We start from the raw sequence: 25,657 nt of genomic DNA on the forward strand, positions 1-25,657 counted from the left end.
CTACACAAGTCTTTTTGAAAAGAATAAAATGAAGGAGCTGGAGAAGAATAGGCTAAACAAAATAAATTCCAAGGGCTGATAACTTCACAGGAAGAAACCAACCTACTCAACATTTTTTTACTATGAAGACATACCAGATCCTAACTAGGGTCATTCTTTTCAGTTATAATTTGAAAAGTCAGCAGTAAGATCACCACCATAGAGAAATATGCCAGCCCACTGCAAACCCTCCAGTAAGCAGGAATGAGAGAGTAAAGTAAAATAACTGGTAATTGTCTAGCTGGCTTGCCTATTCCTCATGAATAAGCAACTACACCACAGCAGAAAGTCAATTGTCAGACATACTTGTTTCTGAAATAATCAAGACTATGCCACCCAACATTTACATTCAATATTTTAAATAATTAAAGCCACAGGGTTTTGGACTTTTGGGGGACAGGGAAAGGAAGGAGGAGACAAAGGGTCAACTGCAAATTCAAAGCACTAAGCCTTTTGAATAGATAATACATTTATTTACTTTCCACAATAATAGCAGACACTTGTGACTTCATAAGGTACTTCACCTTAACAAAGCACAGGACAGTAGGGACAGGATAGTTGTTTCCTTAATTTGTTTTGTTTTATTTTTAAATCTGGGGCCAAATACAGTACCCCACAGCCGAGTAATTCTTAATTCCGTGTGAATCTTATCTAGTCTTTACTAAAGCCACCACAAAGAAAGGAGCCAATAAGACAGAAATCTTTTCATTCTTTTAGAATTTCATGCCTATTAATGTGGTACATTAGAAAGCCATCTGATATCCTTCACTAACAAAAAAAAAGTAGCTTTTCTGAATATACATGGAGGATATAATTTACTACTCACACACAAAAGCCATCCTTGGCAAGATAGTTGCTTAAACTCACTATGATCACCTTAAACTTTATTTCTGAAAAAACTGTGGTGCCCCATGATTCACTTATTCAGAGCAGACAAGCCAGCCTAGCTGAAGGAGGAAGTCACCCTGAGAGAGAGAAAGAAGGTAGCAAGTACCAGGCAAGTCAAACCACCAGTACCACCACAATCTTGGCTGCCATCTTTCCTCACTCTGATGCAGATAGCCCAGGTCCCTGAACCTAAGAGCCTTGAGAACAGCAGGGTCCCCCAAACCACCAGACTTGCTTCCAGCCCAGCCCCCATATTCATCACTAAGGGGAAAAAATCATTGTGAAGAAAGGACCTACCTTTCACATCACCACCAGCAATAACTGCTGAATAAAGCCACCAATGAGTGGATAAGCACAAAAGCCCTAGGAGTGGCAGCACCTTTAGACCACTGCTTCCAGCCCTCAAAGTAATACTGCGGAAAAAGGATCAGCCATACTTACCAAATGCAACTCACAAGACAAGCAAGCCAGCCTAGCTGAAGGTAGAAGGCACCCTGAGGGAACGACAGGATGCGCAAGGCAAGTCAAACTACCACCATGCCCTCTCAGAACATGATGTAGATAGCTCGAGATCCTAACACCAAGAGCCTAGGGAACAGCAATGCTACCAGCCCAGTATCCAAAGCCATTATACTGGAAGCAATCCCTGTGGAGAGGGACAACTCCTCCTGCAGGTACCACAGGTCATATCTATTGAAAACCCAGAAAATAAAATTCCTGCCACAAAAGTCCTTGACACTATTAAATGTTTCAATCACAGAAACTGATAAGATTTTATCAGTAGAAATGACATTAAAGAGGCATTATCATGTGCTCTGTCTTTACACACTAAAGCACCTTTCTGACTTGCAGCTGAAACCTTCCATGGGGTTGTCTTCCCCATTGGAATGTGAGCTCCTTGACAAGCAAGGACTGTGTAACTTTTCTATTTGTACCCCCAGCTCTCCGCCCAGTGCTTAGCACATAAGTAGTGTTTTAACAAATGTATCCATTCATTCCTCACAAAGAATATTGGTGGGTTTTTGCAAAAGCTTAAGGTCAATGGAAACACTGCAAAATGACCCACATGCAATTCAGGTTACAATTAAAAATGGCACTGGATTTGAAGTCAGAGGACATGCCTCTGAGACTTGCCAGGGAGTCTCCCAACATCAGAGTTGGATCCAAGTCACCAGTCTCTGGGCCCAGAGCCTTCCCAGTGCTCCTGGGACCTTCTCTAATCAGACCCAACTTGAGTTACCAGCTCCTGCCTCCTGTCCAAACTGCCCCAACCTATACATTCTACTGCTTCTTGCTTGCTCTGATTTGGGCCTCTTGGACCTCACAGAATACTACTATGAGGTTGGGCTTCAAAGAGTCTAACCATCTGCCCCCCTCAAGGGCCTCTCTCTAACCACTGATACTCACTTGGGCTTATTCCTCAACTATTCCAGATCTGCCCACCCCTTTCCACTATGCTCTCCTGAAAGCCTGCTGCACAGTGAACAAACTTGCTTTTTTCTTAAACATTTTCCTTTCCTACAACCTCTGTCTATTGGTTCTCAATAAGAAGGGGTTCCCTCCCAATAATACCAGCACATCCCTGGCCATCCTCTCCACCATCTACAAAGCTCTACTTTGATTCCTTCCTTAAGATTGAGTAGTTGGGATAGGAGAACTGGATTACTCCTTGCTCCCCATTAACACTTCCAGGATTTCCCTCTATCACCATCAATGAGTAACTTTTGTCCTCTAAGGTTCACACTGGTAGCTGTTATCTACCAACTTCCAGGACACTCTCCTTACTTCCTCATTAAGTTCAGTTCCTGGCTGAAGTTTTTATCTCTACCTCAATTCCAGTCCTAGTATTAGGGTACTTCAACATACATATTGGCACTCCTTCAAATACTCTAACTTCCTAATGATGGGGGATGGGATTCACACCGGACCCTTAAAAGGAAAAGACCATGTCTTTGGGACCTGGACCCCAAACCCCCAAACCCAGATCTCTGGCAGTCACCTAAGGCGCCTGACCCATCCTAGTCAACAATCCTTGTAACTACCCTTTCACTGTGGCTCTCCAGCCATTTAACTCCCAGGCTACTTTCCACTCCTTAATCCCACCCAGATCTTCTCCCAGTCTTTCTGTATAAAATATCAATCTTACCCTCATCAAATGCATAGATTCCTCAAGAATCTGGCCCACCTGTATTGGCATCACAAATAGCACAGACTCACCAGACTAGGAGTCTGGCCTGCCTCTATTGGTGTTCTAGTAAACTCACTACCTGTACTAAAAGAAGGCTTGAGTAGTCAAAATCTTTCAAGGCAGACACCCACCTGTACCCTTGCATTTCGGTGTTCCCAGCACCTCTAGACTGCAACACCTAGTTCCTCAATCTATTCATCTCCCATGACTCACTCCTTCACTCCATCTCTGTCAACTACACAGAGATCATGCCCTTGGCTGTCTTCATACAACTTGCTATCTATCTTCAGACAGAGAACTAATGGACTCAGAATACTGATTGAAGCATATTTTCTTTTCTTTCTTTCACTCTTCTTTGTCATGGATAATTCAGGAATTTGTTTTGAATATATATTTGTGTAATGGTTTTTCATTTTTCTTGCCTTCTCAGTGGATGGGGTTGGGTGGGAAGGGAGGAGAAGAATTCTAAAATGAAAATAAAATTATGTTTTAAAAAGAGTTAAAGGCTATCAAAAGAATTTTAAATGTAGCCCAGACTGTTCATCAGAGGCGAACAGAGCAGGCTAGAGTCAGGTGTGCCAGGAATCAAATAGCAGTTTAATTAATTTCATCATGAGGAAGACAAGTTTGCAAGCAAAGTCCTCCTGAAGAGGGCTTATCTTCCTGGGGCAAAGACAGGGTTATATACACAAAAATTACAAAGGGGGTTGGCTCACAACACCATCATTCTCAAGTCCTAAAACAGTCCTCACCAGAGTCTCACAAGTGTATGACACAGGTGTTCTTGCGTCTTATGGGAACAGCTCTTAAGCTGACTGTCTCAAGTCTTAGGGGATTACTGAGCCTTGTGATTATTTAGCAGGGTACAGAACCAGAGTTAGCATGAGGGGAACAGGCTTTGCAGCCTTTGGTTGGGTTCACTTGCGGTTACAAGTGCTAGAACACAAGAACTGTGAGCATGTCAAGAACCCTTGGCTGATCACTTTAAAATGCATTGTGTTGGCTGTAGTTCTGACTCCCCAAACAGAATCTCCTAGGAAAATGGAAGTTCTAAAATACCTAGATAGTTTATATTAATGATAATATCATCATCATCACATATCATACCTTTTAATATGAAAATCATAAATCCCCTGACAAGACCAAAAAAATCATCATTTCATCACATATAAGGGCTCTACTTCCAAGTTAATGAACTCTAAAATTCCTTTATCTCATCACATTTTATCATTCTCTTTCCTTTTTTTTTTTTTTTTATCATCACCATGCCCTCTTGATTGCTCCGTCCTTCAGTTCTTTCTCAGGCCGCCACACCTCACACCACAGGACTGGCTGCACTCCAGCACTCTTCCCTACTCCATCTTAATCCCTTGGTGAACCAGTTCAACTAACCTCTGGACTTGAGTTCCTTTCCCTCTTATCTTCCTGTTGATCATGCCTTGCCATGCTTCTGCCTTGTGTTACTCCTGTTCACATACTGCTGAAAAACACTAATGAAAGTGATAAAACTAATCTGAATAGATCCACTACAAGTTTACGTCACACAATCTCAACTGGGTCCTCACTGAAGTAAAGCAATACAGTTATCTCTTCCACGTTGCAACTTTCCCCATCATGGTTTTGATATATCACAGCTCAGCATAAGAAATTAAATGGGAATTTTGAGGGAGTTTTGTAGAAGGCATACATGACACACGAAGGCCTGTAGATGACACAAGATAAGTCTGGAAACTCAGAAATGCATAAAATATATGTATAGTATTATACAATATCAACCCAAATCTTACAATAAGGTACTGTAAACACTCAACCAAAGAAAAAGAAAAAAATCAGACTTCTTCTCTGGTACCAAGGAAGGGCCAAAAAATTTTACGTAAATTTTTCAGATTAGGGGGCACCATATGCCTAGCCCGAGATATGGAAGAGATAACTGTACTTTACACTTCTCTAACTATTTCACTCACTATAACAGCTTTTCTAAACCTTTTCATTGCCAGGAAAATGTTATCTACAATGACCAAATGTAAAAGAATAAGACAAAAGTAATGATAGTATATTTACAATGGATGATAATCCAGTTTGAGATAAGAAAATTTTCATTTCTCTTTTAAAAGGACTAGGGGACTATGGGAGAGAAATGTTACATATACTATCAGACATGGTCAGTTGATTTTACTGAATTGCTTTACTTTCTGTTACAAGGGGAAAGCAGAAGGATAACAGCAAGAAAGGAAAAAAGCAAAAAGCATCAATAACATTTTAAAATAAAATAACGCTTAAAGGGGAAAATGTCTGAGTAGGAAAAAGTAATAGAATTATTTACTGTTCAACACCACAGCTCAAGGTGAGATTAGATAGTATGAATTTATGACTTTTGTTTAAGAAGGCAGCATGAAAGTTCATAGTATGTTCTCAGATATCTCGTTTCTCTCCTAGCTGCACTTATTTTGGACTTCTAAGTGGAAAAAATAAAAAATGAAATAAAAGTTCTAGAGGGAAAAATTGAAAGGTTAAAAACAGCTTAAAACAGAAGGTGGAAACCCTAATGCAAATAGCATACTCCCTAAAAATTAGAATAAACCAAATAAAACACAACACTCTGGAAACAAGAAATCTTTGAACAAAATAAAAAAGACTGGAAAAAAAACATAAGAAAATATAAGTCATATGGGGCGAGAGGATGTAATTGAGTAAATTGATTCACTTAAAGTACCAAGATACTATGCCCTGATACATTAGCCAGGAGAGAAGACTTCTTGATCAATTTAGATTTTCTTGAAAACCACTAGATGAACTACAATAATATTCCACAGAAAGTGTATTTTGACTGGTTGAGGTCATATTCAGCAACTTTTTACTAAAACAGAAGGCCTCCACTCTCGCCTTGGCTAGAGAAGGACCCTGTGAGCTTCAAAGAGTTCAAATGATTTTGGACTTCCCATCAGTGTACAGGAACAGGTGGTAGTAGTGTCTGTATCAGAAGGTAATAACAGCTGGGACAAAATAAGGAAAAGCAATTCAAGGCTCTATCTGCAAGGAGTCCAACAGAAAAGCCATACCATACTTAAGAGCTATCTTGTGGACTACAGCAAAAGGATTTCTAGAAATTGATAGTTGCCCCTATTTGCAAATATGTTCTAAGGTTGAGGCTTTCCCCTGGATTTAATATGTACTAGTATGACAGACTTTTGATGGAGATATTTTCTACCAGTTGTACCACTGTAATAAATGCCCATTTTTTAAAAGCTTTATTGAATGTGACTAATTGATACCTTATCTAGAAGGCAGAGGGCAAAAGGAAATGGAGCCCATCAGTGCCAGTACTGAGTGAGCCTCCCAGAACTGCCAGAGACTGTCTAGGACACATGTAGCTTATACTATGCAGCTCTATGCTAACAAGATTGAAGAGTACCCTGAAAAGTCCCAGGGTGGTCACCTTAGAATCCCTGGGGAGCAGTAGAAGTTAGCTACTAGCATGGTACACATAAGCACGATGATATAGTGTCCAAACAGGGACAGCACAGAATCAGAGGTTCTAAGTCTCTAACACTGTTCTGAGATTTCAGAGGGGAGACCCTAAAGATTCATTGCTCTGAAATTCAGAAACCCAAGATTAAGCAAAATAGGATTTCAGAAGACTAATGAGGAAACATGCTACCCACCTCCTGATAAGGGAAGTGAAGGACTCAGAATATAGAATGAAACAAATACTTTGATGATATGGGACAGGGAAAATTTGTTATGATTGACTACATATATATTTGTAATAGATTTTGTTTTTCTTGTGTTCTCAACTGTGGCATGTCAGTTTTAGTTGGAAAGATGAGAAAAAGTATCTGACTGATTAAAACAAAATACATATTAAAAAAAAAGACTAAGCAGGACAAACCGCCTCACACAAAAGTATGGCAGAAGGTGGCACAAATCTCTAATTCAAGAATTAGAGAAAAGAATAAATCAAAGAAATTAGCCACCAACCTAAAAAATTATTGCAAAACTAACTTCATAACTGCAAGGAGAACCAAAAGTAGATTTTTCACAAGAACATATGAATACCATAAAAGAAATTAATAGATTTTTTAAAAGAAATAAAGGCTCTTGAAGAAAACAATTAGGAGAATAAGTAGCTTAGAAGACAATATATAAACCTTACCCAAGAAATGGAGAACTAGAATAGACTAAACATAAATCAATTACTCCACGAAGCTGCAAGAAATGTTAGAATCAAACCCAAAGATTGGGGGGAAAAAAGACAATGTAAGATATATGATATAAAAAGCAAAAGAGCTAGAAAAAAGGTCAAGAACAGAATTACAGAATCAGACTCTTTACGATTTAAAAAAAAACCCTAGAAACTATATTTAAAGAAATCATAAATAAAAACTTCCCAAATCTAGCAGAATACATGTACATATATATAGATAGATAAATAGAAGCACAGAGAGTTGAAGATGAAGAGGTGATATCTAGAGAATAAAATCAAGAGATGAGAGAGGATTATACCGGGAGAAGGAGAAAAGGAGAGGTAGAATGGGTAAATTATCTCACATAAAACAGACAAGAAAAGGCTTTTACAGTGGAGGAGAAATAGGGGAAGGTGGGAGGGAATGAGTGAATCTTATTCTCATTGGATTTGGCTTAAGCAGAGAATAACATACACATTCAATTGGGTCTGGAAAGCTATCTTACCCTATAGGAAAATGGAAGGGGGGGGCAGGGGGACAAGAAAGCAGGAGGATGACAGAGGGGAGGGCAGACTGGGGGAGGGGGTAATCAGAAGCAAATACTTCTAAGGAGGGACAGGGTCAAAAGAGAATAGCATAAATTGGGTGCAGGATAGGATTAGGGAAATATACTTAGTTTTACACAACAACAACAAAAAGTATTATTTTCACTGGGCACTGCATTACTCCCATATCAAAATGATATATCTAAAAAGAAGGATGTAGAAGACACAAATTTCATGTTCTAGTGTACAGACTGCATATGTAACTGAATTTGTTGATTACAAATTGATTTTATATAATTAACCTATATAAACACACTGAAAAGAAAAATAAAGCTTTTATAATAAAAAAAAAAGGTAGAAAATCTCAAACTGTTTTGTGATTATATTGTGGTAAAAGCTATAATTGTGACAGAGATATTCAAGACACAAATGCAGAAGAAGAGAATTTAAAACATCTACAAACAAAGCCTCAAAGAAAAAATACGGCTGGGGCACAAATTCAACTACCATTACTGAAAAAATAAAGGAGTCATAAAAACAGCAAAAAATGAATAGAAAAATAAAATGAGAGCACTACAGAAAAAAATGGAAAAAGAAATGACAGCTGAAAAAGAAAGAAATGGAAAAGGAATTAATAGGTTGGCACAAGAGAAAAAAAGTGTGTTAGGAATAAACTCCCCGAAAATCAAAGAAACTAAATAGAAGCCAATGACTCCACAAGACAAAAAGAAAAATTAAAGCAAAGTCAAAAGACTGAAAAAAGAAAAAGAAAAAGAAAAGAAAATGTTAGATATCTCATAGCAAAAACCACTGGCCCAGAAAACAGATGAAGGAGAGATAATTTAAGAACCACTGGAGTGTCTGAATGCCACAACCAAGAGTCTAGACATCCTATTTCAAGAAATCATAAATGAAAACTGCCCAATCTTTTAGAACTAGAGGTCAAAATGGAAACAGAATCTACTTGTCATCTCCTGAAAGAAATCCCATGAAAACTCCTAGGTACATTATAGCCAAAATCGAGAGTTTCCAGGCAGAGTCAAAATAAATAAATAGATAGTCAAATAAATAAATAAAAATGAAGACACTACAAGCAGCCAGAAAGAAAGTACTTAAATAATGAAGAACCACAGTCACAATTACACGTGATTTAGCAGCCACTATCATAAAGGAGTAGAGAGCTTGGAACATAGTATTACAAAAATAAAGAATATAGACTTATAACCAAGAATAACTTATTCTGCAAAATTGAGTATAATCTTAGCTGGGGTGGGGATGTGGTGGGGAGGATGGTCTTTAATGGAATAAAGGATAACAAAAGTACTTCCAATCATTCCTGCTGAAAAGACAGAAGCATCATAAAAACAAAGGAAGTCAGGAGAAACACAAAAGGGTAAACATGAGCATCAGAGACTAAAAAAGATAAAAGGTTTACATTCTAATACAGGAAGAAGAACCATGTGTCTCTTCAGAACCCTATCCTTATCAGGAGTCATAGAGGAGTCTCATTAGACAGAAAGCCTGGGAGTTTTGTAATGTTTTGATGATTTTAAAAGAATAGAAAAGGAGGGAAAGAGGAATACATGGCAGGGGCAGAAGGGGAGTGGAAGAAAAGGATGGGGAAAATTATCTTACATAATCATGGTAAGCAAACAGAAGTCTATACAGATAAAAAAGAGGAAGGGATAGAGTAATCTATTGACAAATGAACCTCACTCATCTAAATTCGTCAAAGGAGGGAAAGGCATAAACACAATTGGACCCAGAAATACATTGCAACAGGGAAACAGAAGGAAAAGATGAGAAGGGAAAGATAGGAATAAGAGAAAAGGTAGATTAAGTCCTAAAGCAAAACAAACTCTAAGAATAAAAAATATTTATAGAAGCTCTCTGTAACAGAAAAGAACTGAAAACTGGAAAAGAAATTGAAGAAAGTGAAAAATGAAAAGAATGAGAACGGTAATCTATCAGTTCTGGAATGGCTGAACAAGATAAGGTATGTGATGGAATATTATTTTGCTTTAAGAAATGATGAAAGCAATGCAGTCACAAAAACCTGGGAAGAACTGTAAGAACTAAAGCAGAAGGTAAGTGAAACCAAGACAAGGGTTCTGTATAGTGACAACAATATTGCAAAGACAAACAACTTTGAAAGACTTTGCAACTCTGGTCAACACAATGATCAACCACAATTCCAAAGAACTCATGATGAAAGATAACTACCTACTTCCTGATAAACAGGCAAAAGACTCGGTGTGAAGATTAAGACATCTTTTTTTTTTTTACATATTTAGAAAATGTAGAAATAGGATTTTTTCTTTCCATCTCAACTGGAAGCAAAGGTAGAAGACAGAGAAGGTGGACTGTTGACAAAAATAAAATACAATTTTAAAACTTATTATTACTAAACAAAAACAGAAAGGAGCATGTATATTGCTCAGGTATGCATATAACTTTTACCAAAACTGACCATGTTCACAGAGCATCAAAACCTCACAAATATAGAAAATCAAAATGTTAAATTCTTTATAAGGAGAGGATTCTGGGAAGATGGAAGAATAGGTCACTAAATTCCAAGCTCTCCAGATTTCTCTCCCAAATAAGACAAAATAGTGCCTCAGGGAGAATGCAAAGAAGTAAAATTAAACACGAGTTGGGGCAGAATAGTGGTCCTCCCAGGACAACCTGAGAAGTTCTGAGGCTTGGTACCTGAGAAGGCTAGTTCCACCAAAACAGCAAGCAGCAAGCCCTGGTTGCTAGTCAGCTGGTTTGGGAAGTAGCCTAGGCCCCAGCCACAGGAATTTTGACCTCCCAGACAGTGTGGGGAGTCAGGCGACTGAGCAGAGGAAGACTGAGGGAACCTCTGCTGATCAGGGACACCAGACCCAGCTATGGGGCTGAGATGCAATGCTAGGTGAGAAGGAACCAGCACATACCCACTGAGTGCAGAAGCAGGTAGGGGCGGCAACACTGCCAGCTGTGGATACTTAGAGGAGAGCAGAGTTCTTGGTTTCTGTTCCAGGCCAGAAGGGAGAACTGAAGGGGGACCTGACACCAGAGGCACCATCCCCCACACCCCAGAATTAGAGGTGATTACAAATTGCCATAAATCTTAAGACAAAAAAAAAAAAGCAGGCAAAGGAGACAGAACCCAACCATAGAAAGTTATTATGGAAATAAAGAAAACTTGGGTTCATCTTCAAAGAACAATATTGAAGAAAAAAAGCCCCTCCCAGCCACAAAGAATAATGTCAAATGGCCACTTGCCCAAAAAGAATTCATAGAATAACTTTAAAAAGGCTTTAAAAATCAAATGAGATTGAGGAAATTTTTTTTTAAATAAGAACAAGCTAAGAAAAACAAGATTATGAAAAGAAAGTCAACCAACTAGAAGAGGAGAATTAAAATCTTAATGAAGAAAATGACTCCTTGAAAATTAAAATTGGGCAAAGGGAAGCCAAGTGAAGTTAGAAGAGACCGAGAAATAACAAAACAAAATATGAAAAATATTCAAAAAAATTTAAAAATAGAAGAGAAAATGAAATATCGCATAAGAAAAACAACTGATCTGGAGAATAGATCAAGAAGAGAAAACATAAGAATAATCAGACTATTTGAAAGCTAAAATTAAAAAAAAATTTTGATACAATAATACAAGAAATAAAGAAAATTGTCCTGAAGTGTTAGAACAAGAGGGGAAAGTAGAAATAGAAAAAAATCCACCAATCACCACCTGAAAGAGATCGTACAAGGAAAACCTACAGGAATATCATAGCTAGACTTCAAAACCCCCAGCTCAAGGAGAAAATATTATGAGCAACAAGAAAAAAACAATTCAGATACGGCAGAATCACAATTAGAATCACACAAGCCTAGCAGCAGCTATATCAAAAGACCATAGGTCTTGGAACACTTATCTATCAAAGAACAAAAGAACTGGGGTTGAAGCTGAAAAGAGCACATCCAGCAAAGTTAAACATAATCCTGAACAAAAAAAAAATGGATATTCAATGAATTGCCAGAGCTTCAGGATTTTACTGCAAAATGACCTGAAATCAATAGAAAATTGGACATACAAGATCCAAGACAAACATAAGGTAAACCTCAAAGACTAATTTCATGGGACTCAATAAGGTCAGATTGTTTACTTTTCATCTGAGGAAATTCAAATTGTATGCCTAAGTTTTGTTATTAGTAATTGGGTAGTTTGAAAGAAAGACTAGGGTTGAACCAAATAAGATGTGATACTAAAAAATAAACAATCTAGGAAAAGGTAAAAAGAGTAACTATCATATACAAAAGAGGTGCAAGAGGAAGAAATGACAGAGAGGAATTAGATGGGGGAAGAGAGCTGGTAGTTTTGAACCCTACTCTCATTGGGAATGGGTTAAAGAGGGAACTATACATATATACACACACATACACATACATAAGAAGGGCATAAAAGTCTTCTAAATACAGAAAGAAATAAAATGCTAACGAGATGGGGGGGAGAAGATAAGGGAGAGATTTCAGGGTGGAGGAGTAGGATAAGTAACAAGAGGACAAGGTAGTGGGCAAAAGTAAAGTAGAGGAGTTAAGAGGGTTAGGAAATAGGAGATAAATATAAAATAAAGATTAGGAGTAGAATTTATTAGGAAAAAAAGCAAGGGTAGTAATCACGATCTCATACAAAGTTAAAGCAAAAATAGACTTAATCAAAACAGAAAAATAGGTAAACTACACTATATGTCTGCCATATCAATATTGTTTTAGACTATTTAAAATAGCTAGAAGGTATAAGATTGGAATATTGCTGTGGTATAAGAAACAATGCCTTAGAAAAATATGGAAAGATTTGAACCTATGAAGGAAGACATTATCCACCCTTAGAAAAATAGAGGACAAACAAAAGTATTGTATAGTCTTACACAGATGAATATGAATGTATATGTCAGTATATGAGGACGATTACAGATAACTAAGTATATGTACATATATGTGTGTGTATGTATGTGTGTATGTATGTGCATATGTGTATATATAAGTGTGCACACACACATAAGCCTTAATTGTAGCCTTCTGGGGGAGAGGGAGAGGGACACACAGTAAAAAAGTTTTTAAAAAGGGCACAGCAGAGGACAAAAGAAAACTTACAAGGAAGCACAGAAAATACAGACAGCTTGGAACACAATGTATAAGTATTATTATATAGGCTTTCTTGAAATGGAAATTTATTGTTGTATATTTTGAATCCTCTCATGTTCTGCTGTGCACATGGCAATGCTTTTTTTCTTACTTTGTATTTAAGTTTTAGTATTTAAATTTATATGATATCTTTATTTTTCTTTTCTTATTGTGTATTTAAGTTAAAAATAAATGAATTTTAAAAAAAGAAAAAAATTCTTTATCAATCAGAACACAATTAAAACTATATTAAATAAAGGGCCTTTGAACAAAGAATTAAATATGAGACTAAATAACCTAATCCTACAGAATAGCTGGATCAAAGAACAAATCACAGAAACAATGAATTATTTCATCCAAGAAAATGACAACAACGAGACAGTGTTTGCAATTCAGTCAAACCAGTTCTAAGAGGGAAAACTTCCATCTCCTAACACTAATCAACAAGACAGAAAAAGAATAAATCAATGAACTGGACACGCAACTAAAAAAACTTTTAAGATCAGCAAATAAAAAACCAAAACTAAACACAAAAAATAGAAATTCTGAAAAAATCAAAGATCTTAAAATTGAAAGCAAAAAAATCCTGAAGTCATAAACAATAGGAGCTGGTCTTCTGGGGCAGCATGTTCAGTGGATACAGCACTGGGCCTAGAGTCACGAAGAACTGAGTTCAAATCTGTCCTCATATAATTACTAACTGTGTGACCTGGGCAAGTCACTTAACATCTGTTTGCCTTAATCCACTGGAGAAGGAAATGGCAAACCACTCAAGTACCTTTGCCAAGGAAATCTGATGGTCCACAAGGTCACAAAGAATGAATAACAAGTCTTTCGAAAAGAGTAGCAAAATGGATTAACTTTTAGCTAATACAATTTATGGGAAAGAAACACCAAATTGCAAAGATCCATAAAGAAAAAGAAATACTTATAATAAATGAAGAGGAAAGGGGGAATTATTAGTATCATTTTGCTCAACTATATGCAAACAAATGTAAATGAATATTCCCTGTATCAGCTCAAATCTTAACCCAGCCACAAGGCTCTCATGTAGTGCAATTCTTATTCATGTTTCCTTCTTGGTCTTTTTATAATTTATTCATAACAGTGCTGCCCTTGGGCTGTCCATTGTCAGTCCTTCCTCTCATGATATAACCAACTAACCTCATTTTTTAAATCATACATTTCCTGGATATTACTTATAACACTTCTTTCTACGATGCTATGGTGCTAGAATAAGTCATCACTGGAAACATGCTGCAGTTTACTTGCACTCACCATCTATCTATAAGCAAACCTTCAAAAATGTACTATGTTAAAAAACAAAGACCATATTGTATATGGTTTTAGGGTAAAGAGCACATGGGTCATAGACTAAATCCTTCCTATCTGAGACTTATCTTCATATATCAAATACCTTAAAAGAACTTGAACAGAGTGTTACTTAAGTTCCTGTGACCCTAGGCAAGTCATACCTTTTTAATCTATAAAAGAAAAAAGTAAGAAAAGCAGTTTATAAAACTTAAAAGGCTGTAAAAATGCAAGTAGTTATTTTTATATCCAGGACCTAGCACTGTACATTAACTAAGCAAGCCCTCAATTCTTATTTGCTGATGACTCCTACTTTTAACCCTCATTCACATTCCTCTTTCCTGGAATGTCCTCCCCTGTGCCTACAGAAATCCTACCCTTCCTTCAAGATTCAACTGAAATTCTGTCTCCTTTAGCCCTCCATATCTCTCTATTCTCTGATCTTCTACATCACTTAAAAATCTACCAGGGGTGAGGAACCTGCGGCCTCAAGGCCAAAAGTGGGCCTATAGATCCTCAAGTGCGGCCCTTTGACTGAATCCAAACTTCACAGAACAAACCGCCTTAATAAATGGATTTGTCCTGTAAATTTGGACTCACTCAAAAGACCACACTCCAGGACCTAGAAGGCCACATGTGGCCTCAAGGCCTCAGGTTCCTCACCTCTGTACCCTACACTACCTGACATTTAACCATATTCTACTATTTTGTAGAGAAGCAGCTTGGTGTCATGAATAGAGTTGGCTTCAAAACTGAGACACCTGAGTTCAGGTCCCACCTTTGACATACATGCCTCTGCGCTAGGCCACTTCACCTTTCTAAAATAGTTCATAGATCAAGTGTCAATTTGTATCTGTAGGAGTTTCCTCCTGGAGGAATTCTCTGTACCAATGAAATTACAAGCCCAGACTCCATTCCTATCCTATTATCTTGTATTCTTTAACGTAGCTTCAGTCTTTCTTTTCTAATCTAATTGTACATTCTTTGAAAATGACATTAGGAGCTGTAATTATACTACAAAGTTATTCTCTACTAGGCCAGAGCTAAACAAATATTAGGTGTTCCATAAAGACTTCTTAAAGTATTACAGAGAAGTTCCTTACCATTTTGAAATCTTTTACCTTAATTTCAGAATGTCACAGAGAGCTGCTAATTGATGAATTAATTAATATGAAGCACTCTAAAAATATGCAACTTTATATTCACATCAAGTTCATTTGGGTATCTGATGAAGGAAAATCCTAAAAGAGAACTCAGGCAATCAGCCAATAGCCCTATTCCTCCTCTCCCCCTAAAAATGTATTTTACTATCTTTAACATCCTCTTCCCTTTCTCCCCCAAAGAGTAATCAAAACACCTGTGTAACTGCATGAAAAGTATTTACAGATATCTCCCTTGCATCTGTTCATAAATGATCCTATGCAACAGCAGTAACCTATCCAATGTGCCTGCCACACCCAGAGATGTGACTATAGGCCAAGAGCACATGCACTGAAAAAATTACTTTCATCCAAAGATAAATACTCTATCATTTTCTTCTTGTATGTTAAACCTGGTGATAATGCAAAAAGTTTTGAAAGTGATTTCTTTCAGAGAAAAGTTAAAAATTCATCCATTCTTTCCCAGAAAATTTACTGAGCATCTAATAGATGCAACATTATGCTATATGCTGTGAAATAATTAGTCATTGAAAATTGCTTAAAAAATAAGTACAGCTTTTAGATTTTTTAAGTAACATTAAGGAATTCTGCTAAAGTTGTTGTTTAGTCAATTAGTTGTGTCCAATTCTTCATGACCCCAATTGGGGTTTTCTTGGCAAAGAATTGGTTTGACATTTCCTTCTCCAGCTCATTTTACAAATATAGAAACTGAGGCAAACGGGGTTAAATTACTTCCCCAGGGTCACATAGCTAGTATCTGAGGTTGATTTTGAATTCAGATCTTTCTGACTCCCCACCCAGCACTCTATCCACTGCACCACCTGCCTGCCGAGACTCTGCTAAAGTACAATTAACTAAATCTTAAAACTGTAATACTTGTTAAATTATTTGCTGGAGAAGTAGGTAGTCTGGTGTGGTAGATGATAGAGGGCTAATTTTAAAGTCAAGGAAACTTGGGTTCAGGTCTTCCCTCAGACACATACTGGCTATGTGCCTATGGGCCAGTCATTTAAACTCTTGATTCTCCTAGGGAAATCTCTAAATACTAAATTACAAAGGAGTTGCTGATCTGCATTGATAGAGTGAATGCCAGTAAAAAGAATTCCTTACATCAGTGAAACCACAGGTCCCTCTCCTGCTTCCCCTAATAGTGTCACCCTTGGCTAACTCATGTAACTTCTTAAACCTCAACTTCCTTAACTACAAAATAACTCAGAGTGCTAAACCAATCATAATACAAAAAAAAAGTCTAAGTATACACAACTGTTTGGGTGATATCCCAAGAAGAATCCAGACACAGTTCTTCCATATATATGACAAACTACAAAAATCAATGCATTTACAAAAAAATCACAGAATGTTATTTCACAAGTGAGGAAGTCCCCTAATTCCTGCCATTCAAATGTCAAGAAAACTACTGCCCCTTGTTCTCTCTCCTACTTTTATGTTAGACCAGTTTAGCTTTCACTCCCTAAAGTCCCTATCCTACTCTATCTTCTGCATTCTGCAGTCTTGAACCCCAATGTGTTGTTAAATGTCCCTATATTCTAAATTTTTTCCTCTCACTCTATCTTCTGTTACTCAATGAAATCTTGTTCAGTTGTTGAGCCATGTCCAACTCTTTGTGATCCCATGGACCACAGCAAGCCAGACTGTTCTATCCTCTATTATCTCTCAAAGTCTGTTCAAGTTCATGTTCATTGTTTCCATGATACTATCTATCCATCTCATCTTCTGCCGTCCCCTTTTCTTTTTGCCTTCAATTTTTCCGAACATGAGGTTCTTTTCCTGATGAGTCCCATTTTCTCATTGTGTGGCCAAAATATTTAAGCTTCAGCTTCAGTATTTGACCTTCCAGTGAATAGCCTGAATTAATTTCTTTAAGTATTGATTGACCAAGGGACTCTTCTCCAGCATCACAATTTGAAAGCATCGATTCTGCATTGTTCAATTTTCCTTATACTCCAACTCTCAAAGCCATACATTGCTACTGGAAAAACCATAGCTTTGACTATATATAGGCCTTTGTCAGCAAGGTGATGTCTCTGATTTTTCAGTATACTGTCCAGATTTGTCATAGCTTTCCTTCCAAGGAATAAGTGTCTTTTAATTTCATGGCTGCAGTTGCCGTCTGTAGTGATCATTGAGCCCAAGAATATAAAATTTGACACTGTCTCTATTTCTTCTCTCTCTGTTTGCCAGAAACTGATGGGACCAGTTGCCAAGATCTTAGTTTTTTTGATGTTAAGTTCCACTCTCCTCTTCCATTCTCATCAAGAGGCTACTTAATTCTTCTTCACTTTCTGCCATCATAGTGGCAATCATCTATATATCTGAGATTGTTGATATTTCTCCTGGCAACCTTAATTCCAGCTTTTGATTTATCCAGCCCAGCATTTTCCATGATGTACTCTGCATATAAGTTTAAATAAATAAGGTGACAGCCTTTGTCATACTCCTTTTCCAGTCTTAAACCATGTCTGGTTCTAACTGTGGCTTCTTGCCCCGCATATAGGTTCCTCAAGAGACAAGTAAGATGATCAGATACTTCCATCTTCTTGAGGGCTTGCCACATTTTGTCGTGATCCACACAGTCAAAGGTTTTAGTGTAGTCAATGAAGCAGAAGTAGATGTTTTTCCAGAACTCCCTTGCTTTTCTCCATTATCCAGCAAATGCTGGCAGTTTGGTCTCTATTTCCTCTGCCTCTGAAAACCAGCCTGTAATTCTCAGTTCACACATTGTTGTGATCTAGCTTGCAAAATCTTAAGCATGACCTTGCTGGCATGTGAAATGAGTACAACTGTTTGGTAATTTGAACATTCTTTGGCACTGTCCTTCTTTAGAATTGGGATGTAAACTGATCTTTTCCAATCCAGTGACTACTGCTGAGTTTTACAAATTTGCTGGCATATTGAGTGCAGCATTTCATTTATTTTTTTTTTAGGCAATTGGGGTTAAGTGACTTGCCCAGGGTCACACAGCTAGTAAATGTCAAGTGTTTGGTCTGAGGCCGGATTTGAACTCAGGAACTCCTGACTTCAGGGCCGGTGCTCTATCCACTGCGCCACCTAGCTGCCCCAAGTGCAGCACTTTAACAGCATCCTCTTTTAGGGTTTTAAATAGCTCAGCTGGAATTCTATCACCTCTACTAGCCTTTTTATTAGCAATGCTTCCTAAGATCCATTTAACTTCATTTTCCAGGATGTATGGCTCTAGATCAGTAAGCACACCATTGTGGTTATAAGTGATGCTAAGATCTTTCTCGTATAGTTCTTTTGTGTATTCATGCCACCTCTTCTTAATCTCTCCAGCTTCTGTTAAGTCCCTACCATTTTTGTCTTTTATCATGCCCATTTTTGCCTGATATGTCCCCCTAGATATATCTCATTTTCTTGAAGAGATCTTGTCTTTCCCATTCCTATTGTTTTTTCTTTTTCTTTCTTTTTGCATTGCCTTCTTATCTCTCCTCGCTATTCTGTGGAACTGTGCATCCATTTGGGTACAGCCTTCCCTTTCTCCTTTCCCTTTTGCTTTCCTTCCTTGGGTATCTGTAAAGCCTCCTCAGGTGGCCATTTTGATTTCTTGCTCTTCTTTTTCTCTGGAATCTTTTATGTTGCTACCTCCTATACAATACTGCAAATAAAATCTTACTTTCTTCTAAAGATATCACATTCCTTGCCATCTTCTCCAATACAAGATCTTTTTTATCACGCATATCATCAAACAAAGGGTTGGAGGAGTCAGCATGTTCCTTGTTCTCTCTATAGCCGCTTCTAAACCATCCCTCTTGCAACTTTCAAGCTGCAGTCTTTTTTCTTTGAAATTCACATAACTTATCCAGATCCTAGTTGTAATTTTTACCAGCCTACATTTACCTACCCTTTTCTCCCTCAACAAATTCAATCTCTGTGTCAGAATTCCTTTCCTCTACAACAGAGGTGCCAAATTCCCAGTCCCCAAGTGGCCAGAAAAACTTTCAGGTGTTAATGGAACCATCTGGGAAATGTTTAACAAAATAAATAAAAATATAGCAAAACACAGATAAGTTAATTTGTGAAATCTGTTTCTATTTTAGTTTGATACCACAGCTCTAATATACCTGACAAGAGATATCAAACCTCTTTTTGAACGTCAATTAAGGGAACCCATAACTTCCCAAAGCTACCCATTCCTTTTTGACAGATTTATGACAGTCATCCTTTTCCCTGCATTGTTAAAAACAGTTTGGGCATCTTGTTCAGGAGCCTGCCCTTAGCTTGTATGCCCTTTACTCATTCTTCTTCTAGCTCTCCTTATCTATCTGTCCTTCCCTCACATTCAACAAACATTGTCTCTCATCCTTTAAAAAAAAAGGGTGGGGGCAGCTAGGTGGCGCAGTGGATAGAGCACCAGCCCTGAAGTCAGGAGTGCCTGAGTTCAAATCCGGCCTCAGACCAAACACTTGACACTTACTAGCTGTGTGACCCTGGGCAAGTCACTTAAGCCCAATTGTCTTAAAAAAAAACTAGAACAAAAAAAGCTTCATTTAACAAAGCTATACCCTCAGCAGAATCAATCAATACCTTAGGAAGCACTATTAAGCACCTACTATATACCAGGAACCATGGTAAGTGCCAGAGATACAAAACAAATGAAACATTCGGTGCTCTCAAGAAATGTACAGTCTATAAAGAGCGCATGTGTAAGTATGTGTGTGGGGGAACACCTACAAAGTAAACACAATGCAATAAATACAATATAAATAAATTCTATTTATTTAGTTATTTATATTGTGTTTATTGCCTATTATAAATTACTATAAAACAAATACAAGGGGAGACACAGAGAACCAAAGGCATCACAGGTGGTGTCGCCTGAGTCGAGCTTTGAAGGAAGCTAAGCATGTGTGAGGAATATCAATAAAACCAGTGTACCTGAACTATCAGAAATAATACATGTATACACACACATGTACACACATATACACATGTACACACATGTACACACATGTACACACACATGAAGTAATGAAACACCTGGAAAGACTCACATGAACTGATGCTGAGTGAAGCGAGCAGAACCGGGAGAACGCTGTCCACAGAAACAGCAACACCGTGCTACGATAGGTGACTTAGCTGTTCTTGGCAATACAATGATCCAAGACAATTCCAAAAGACTCGTGACAGAAAATGCTACCCACACCCAGAGAAGGAATCATGGAGTCTGAATGCAGATCAAAGCGCACCACTTTCACTTTTTTGTTTGTTCTTTCCCATAGTTTTTCCCTTTTGTTCTGATTCTTCTTTCACAACATGACTAATGTGGAAATATTTTTAACATGACTGTACATGTATAGCCTATTGCTATTGCTTGCTGTCTTGGGGAGGGGACAGGAAAGGAGAAAAATTTGGAACTCAAAAGTTTTACAAAAATGAACAATGAAAAGTATCTTCTACGTGTAATTGAGGGGGGAAAAATACTATTAAGAAGAAAAGGAAAAAGGAAAAAAGGTAGTCCAGAGCCAGGTACTAAAAGGTTTTAAATGCCAAATGCCTACGTTCTTCTCCACCACCAATTCACTCTTTAACCCCTGCTCACTCAGGTATCCTCAAGGATCTCCTAACTACTGAATCTGACAGCTTTCTTTATTCCTTGTGCTTCTTGATGTTTTCATACAATTTGACACTGCTGACTATTTTCTCTCATGCTTAGTCTCTCCTCCATGGCTTCCATGACATTACTGTCTCATCACTCCAAAAAGTTTACTTATAATCTCTACACAAATGCATGATATCTAGGTTCCCATCTCCAACTATATGCTGTACATATCCCCCTAGATATCACATGGGCATACAAAAACTGAATTCATCATCTTCTTCCTTCAAACCTGCCCTTGTTCCCAACTTCCCTATTTCTGTTACTGTAGCATTTTCTAATCACTCAGGTTCAAAATTTCAATCATCTTCAACTCTACCTTTTTCCTTATCACCACTGTCAATCAGCTTTCTAAATTCTGTCAATTCTACTTCCAACACATTTTATATATATGTCACCTCTCACCTGAACTATTAGAATGTCCTCCTAACTGGCCTCTCATTTATCATATAGTTGTCAGAATCTTACTAAAAGAGATTTCAACATCATCACTCATCTGGTCTAAAATTTTCAGTGGCTCTGTGTTGCTACAAAATCAAATCCAAATCCTTAGCCAGGAATTTAAAGCCCTCTACAATTTGTGCCACTCCTAACTTTCTAGTGATTTACTCCCCTTTCCACAATCTATACCAGCTACAGTGAACAAAACTGCTGTTTCTCAAATTCTACACATCTTCTCCCATTCACTCCTCCTTACCCCTATCAAAGGTGAGTAATATATTTTTCATGCCTTTCCTTAACTATGCCTTTCAGAATTCAAAGCTCAGCTCAAGCAATAGCCTTCCCTGATCTACCCAACTGAAAGTAGGATAAGATTTAAAGATGGAAGAGAACTAACAGGTCACCTAGTCAAAATTTTTATTTTACAGCTGGAAAAAATTGAGTCCCAGAGACATTAAATCATTTCCCTAAATCCCAGAGGTAGGAGACAGGATCATGGATGTAGTGTTCTTTGCAGTACACCTAGCTGCGTCAAATTTTCTTAATGTAATTTACCTAGGTCTCTCTCCTTTTTCAAGATCACACTGCATGAATATATTGTCACTCTCAATATAATGTTAAGTTTCTTGAGAGCAGTCTGTGACATTTCATGTATGTATATACGTATATACACACATGTATGTGTATATGTATACACACTATATGTACCATGTGTATATGTATTCACACATATATATATAAAATACATCCCGTTCCAACTCATCTCCTCCAAAAGACCACCCTGCCCCCAACTTGTCATCCCCACTCTCATTTATCTTCAATTTCACCCTGTGACTATTGCCTACAGACACGCTCATGTCTCATCCATATTACCTACAAACATCCCCACAAAACAAAAATAAAAATGTTTCGTCCACAAAAACCCCACACTACATCCATCCATCTCTGCTAATTATCATATCATAGAGTAGGCCATCTATAATAAGACCTCCTTTCCTCTCACTCTTCTTAAGTCTACAATCTAGCTTCCAACCTAATTGTTCAATTGAAACTTCTCTCTCCAAAATTATCAATGCCCTTTTAATTGTCAACTCCAATGGACCTTTCTTTGCAGCCTTTGACACCGTCAATCAGCCTCTTCTCATTATTCTCTTCTCCCTTGGTTTCTGGGCACTACTTTCTCCTGGTCTTCCTCCTACCTTTCTAACCACTCCTCAATCTCCTTTGTTAGATCTTTATCCAGGCCATGACTACTTAACTGAGCTCTGTTCTGGGCCCTCTTCTCCTCTCCCTCCATACCATTTCACTTGGTGATTTCAACAATTCCCATGAATTCCATTTTCATCTCTATGCTCATGATTCTCAAACCTAACTTCTCTGCAGACCTCCAATCTCACATCTCCAATTCTGTATTATACATCTTGAACTGGACATCATACAGACATCTTAAATTCAACATGTCCAAAACTGAACTCATCTTTCCCCCAAAACCCTTCCCCCTTCCAAATTTCCCCTATTACTGTCAAGGGCACCTCCTAGTCCCCCATATTTACAACCTAGGTGTCATCCTAGGGCATTTTCACCATGCCTGGATGGATTTCCCTCCTCATCTCTGCCTCCTGGTTTCTCTGGCTTCCTTCAAAACCCAGCTAAAACCCTCCTTCTGCAGGAAGCCTTTCCCAATCCCTCTCACTTATAGTGCTTTCCCTCTGTTGATTATTTTCTATTTTCTTTATCTAGCTTCCTGTTCATAATTGTTTGCATGTTGACTCCTCCATCAGACTGTGAGGTCTTAGGGAAGGAACTGTCTTTTGCCTTTCTTTGCATTCCCAGCCCTTAGCACAGTCTGATACACAGTAGGTGCTTAATAAATGCTTATTGACTATCTATTCATATCCCTAGTGTTTGGCACAGTGTTTTGCACATACCAGGGGCTTAATAAATATTTAAACGGATTGTGACAGTTGCTGCAGTTTTTTTTTAACAAGGCACAGAAACAAAAGGCCAACTATAATGAAGCCTATCCCTAATGTTAAAAAAGCTGAATTCTGAGAAGCAAAAACTAAGCTGCTACTAAGTAACATATCCTCTAGGAAAATAACCCCGACTCCTAGTGATAGAACATCTGAAGGAACCACTCATGTAAATTACCAGATTGCAAAACAATTAATCATTTGCAACCGAGGAGCAACTTCATCAATGATCCAGGGAAGATCTACCAAACAAGACCGTTGCCTTTACAGTCCCTAGATCTATGATATTTAGCCTCAGGGATCACACCTCTTGGTATATTTTAGTAACTGAGCTACACCTCCAGACAGGAGTTCACAAATGTGCTGCAGAAGCTTTATAGCGCTCCTCCCACAGGTGGGGAGGGAAAAAAAAGAAATGAAATTCTTTTTCATCAAATCTATACTCTCAGTCTAGAGGAAAAACCCTTCTCCCCGCCTCCCACCATTACTCAGAGCAGAAAAGATTCCTTAGACTTTTCCCCAGGAGCATTACAAATTCGGACAGCGCTGACCGTGCCCCCCACCCTCCGCCCACTACAGCTGTGAAGTACTGTGTACCTGGCCCTGGTCCAGGTGATGGATGAACCCTCAGTGTCCCAGTCTCTCTTACCTGGGGACGCAGCTGGGACTAGAGCCGTCGATCTCCCAGGTGGCGAACAGGTTCATGGGCACTGGCGTGTTCAGGGCGCCGGGCCCCGTGGGGAAGCTGAGCCTGCCCTTCTCCGCCATGGTGCAAGCCGGCCAGATTGTGTGGGCCAAGCCCTAGTCCCAGTAGCAGCCTATGCCCAGAGCTGGGGGGGGGGGGAGGTGACGGGGGGCGGAACGGCCAGCTGGCTAGGCCCTCGTTCGGCGCGGCCCTGGTCGGGGCTTAAGAGAGAGCTCGGGCAACACTCCTGAGGCTGCAGTGGGACCAAGGCTGGGGGCTCTAGACCGAAGCAGGGAAAGGGGGGGTAGGGAACGGGGGGAGGGAAGAGGGTTTACATGGCTGTGGCTGGCCGCGGGTCAGCGGAGGGACTGCGGGGGGAGGAAAAGGCACTTGGACCCACACAGCTGGTGCGAGAAGGTAGTGGCCGCTCGGCGCGCGCTTGCCCGCTCAGTCACAACAGGGACGGAACAGCGAGAAGGACTAACCAGCGGTCGAGACTCCGAGCCCCGCCCCACTAGCTACTCCAGAGCCGTAATCTGGACCGACCGCAAGCGCCTGCGCACTCAGACTAGACAGAGAAAAAAGACTACCAACTGGAGAGTAAACCATCCACTCCAAGCTCCTCATTGGCTTGGAAGCCGCCTCGGCGTCGACCGATTGGCTGAGCCCATTTTGAGCTCACGGGTCAACAAACCAATCAAGATCCAAAGTGATCGCTCGCCGGAAATGAGGTAGAGGTTGTCTTCCTCCCTCTTCCATTCCCCCATTCTCAGCAGTCTCCAATAATCCCTACTTTTCTCTCTGTGCCCCTCCCATTTCCGGCCTTGCCTTAGTCAGCCCCCTCCCGCACCTTCTGCACGTCTTTCAGGGACCTGTGCTTGGCTTGAGGGCTGCAATTGGCACACTTCGCGGGAAATATAGCTTCTGGCAGAGCCGTTAATTTATGACTTACTAAACTACCTAGTCTTATACTTAACTGGAGCGAGGCGGGGGGGGTGGGGGGGGCGGGGAGCGAGGGGAGATGCGGTCAGACCTAGGAGCTCTAGAGGGTCAGGTCTCAAAAAGGGAAGGCCGGGGAAGCTTAACTCTTGCTAACAGGGTTAGGCCAGCCCCACCCCGAGGGAGCCACTGGGTTCATAAAACAGCTCAATATCAGGTGTAAAGAGGTCAACACCAATCATTTAGAGGATGGCTTCCCTAAATGATAAATGGCTCAAGAATACGAACAGGCCGTTTTCAAAGGGAGAAATCCGACCTGGATCACTAATAATTAGAGCAGCAGTACTCAGATTTTTTGATCCAGACCTTTGCATTCTGATAAATGTATTGAGGAGTCCAAAGAGGTTTTTTTAATATGTGCCATATATCTATGGTTAAGTTGATAAGTTTAGTTAGTTCTAGTGCCTTCCTTCTGTTAATTAGTTCCTATTCTATATATAGCT

At 39.0% G+C, this 25,657-nt stretch overlaps 1 protein-coding gene across 4 annotated transcripts in view; it reads right to left on the reverse strand.

The window, feature by feature from the left end:
- PACS2 (phosphofurin acidic cluster sorting protein 2) overlaps positions 1-24,780 on the reverse strand; it is a 330,978-nt gene extending 306,198 nt beyond the window's left edge. For 3 of the 4 annotated variants that reach the window (XM_020974848.2, XM_078151576.1, XM_020974846.2), the window contains exon 1: positions 24,180-24,780. In XM_020974848.2, the coding sequence (XP_020830507.1) occupies positions 24,180-24,298 (119 nt within the window). In that variant the 5' untranslated portion in view covers positions 24,299-24,780. The remainder of the gene's footprint in view (positions 1-24,179) is intronic. The other variant, XM_078151577.1, reaches the window with a different exon arrangement.
- Positions 24,781-25,657: the final 877 nt, after the last annotated feature.

The sequence above is a fragment of the Phascolarctos cinereus genome, unplaced genomic scaffold (assembly GCF_003287225.1).
Source record: "Phascolarctos cinereus isolate Bilbo 61053 unplaced genomic scaffold, phaCin_HiC Scaffold_3;HRSCAF=262, whole genome shotgun sequence".
Lineage (NCBI taxonomy): Eukaryota > Metazoa > Chordata > Mammalia > Diprotodontia > Phascolarctidae > Phascolarctos > Phascolarctos cinereus.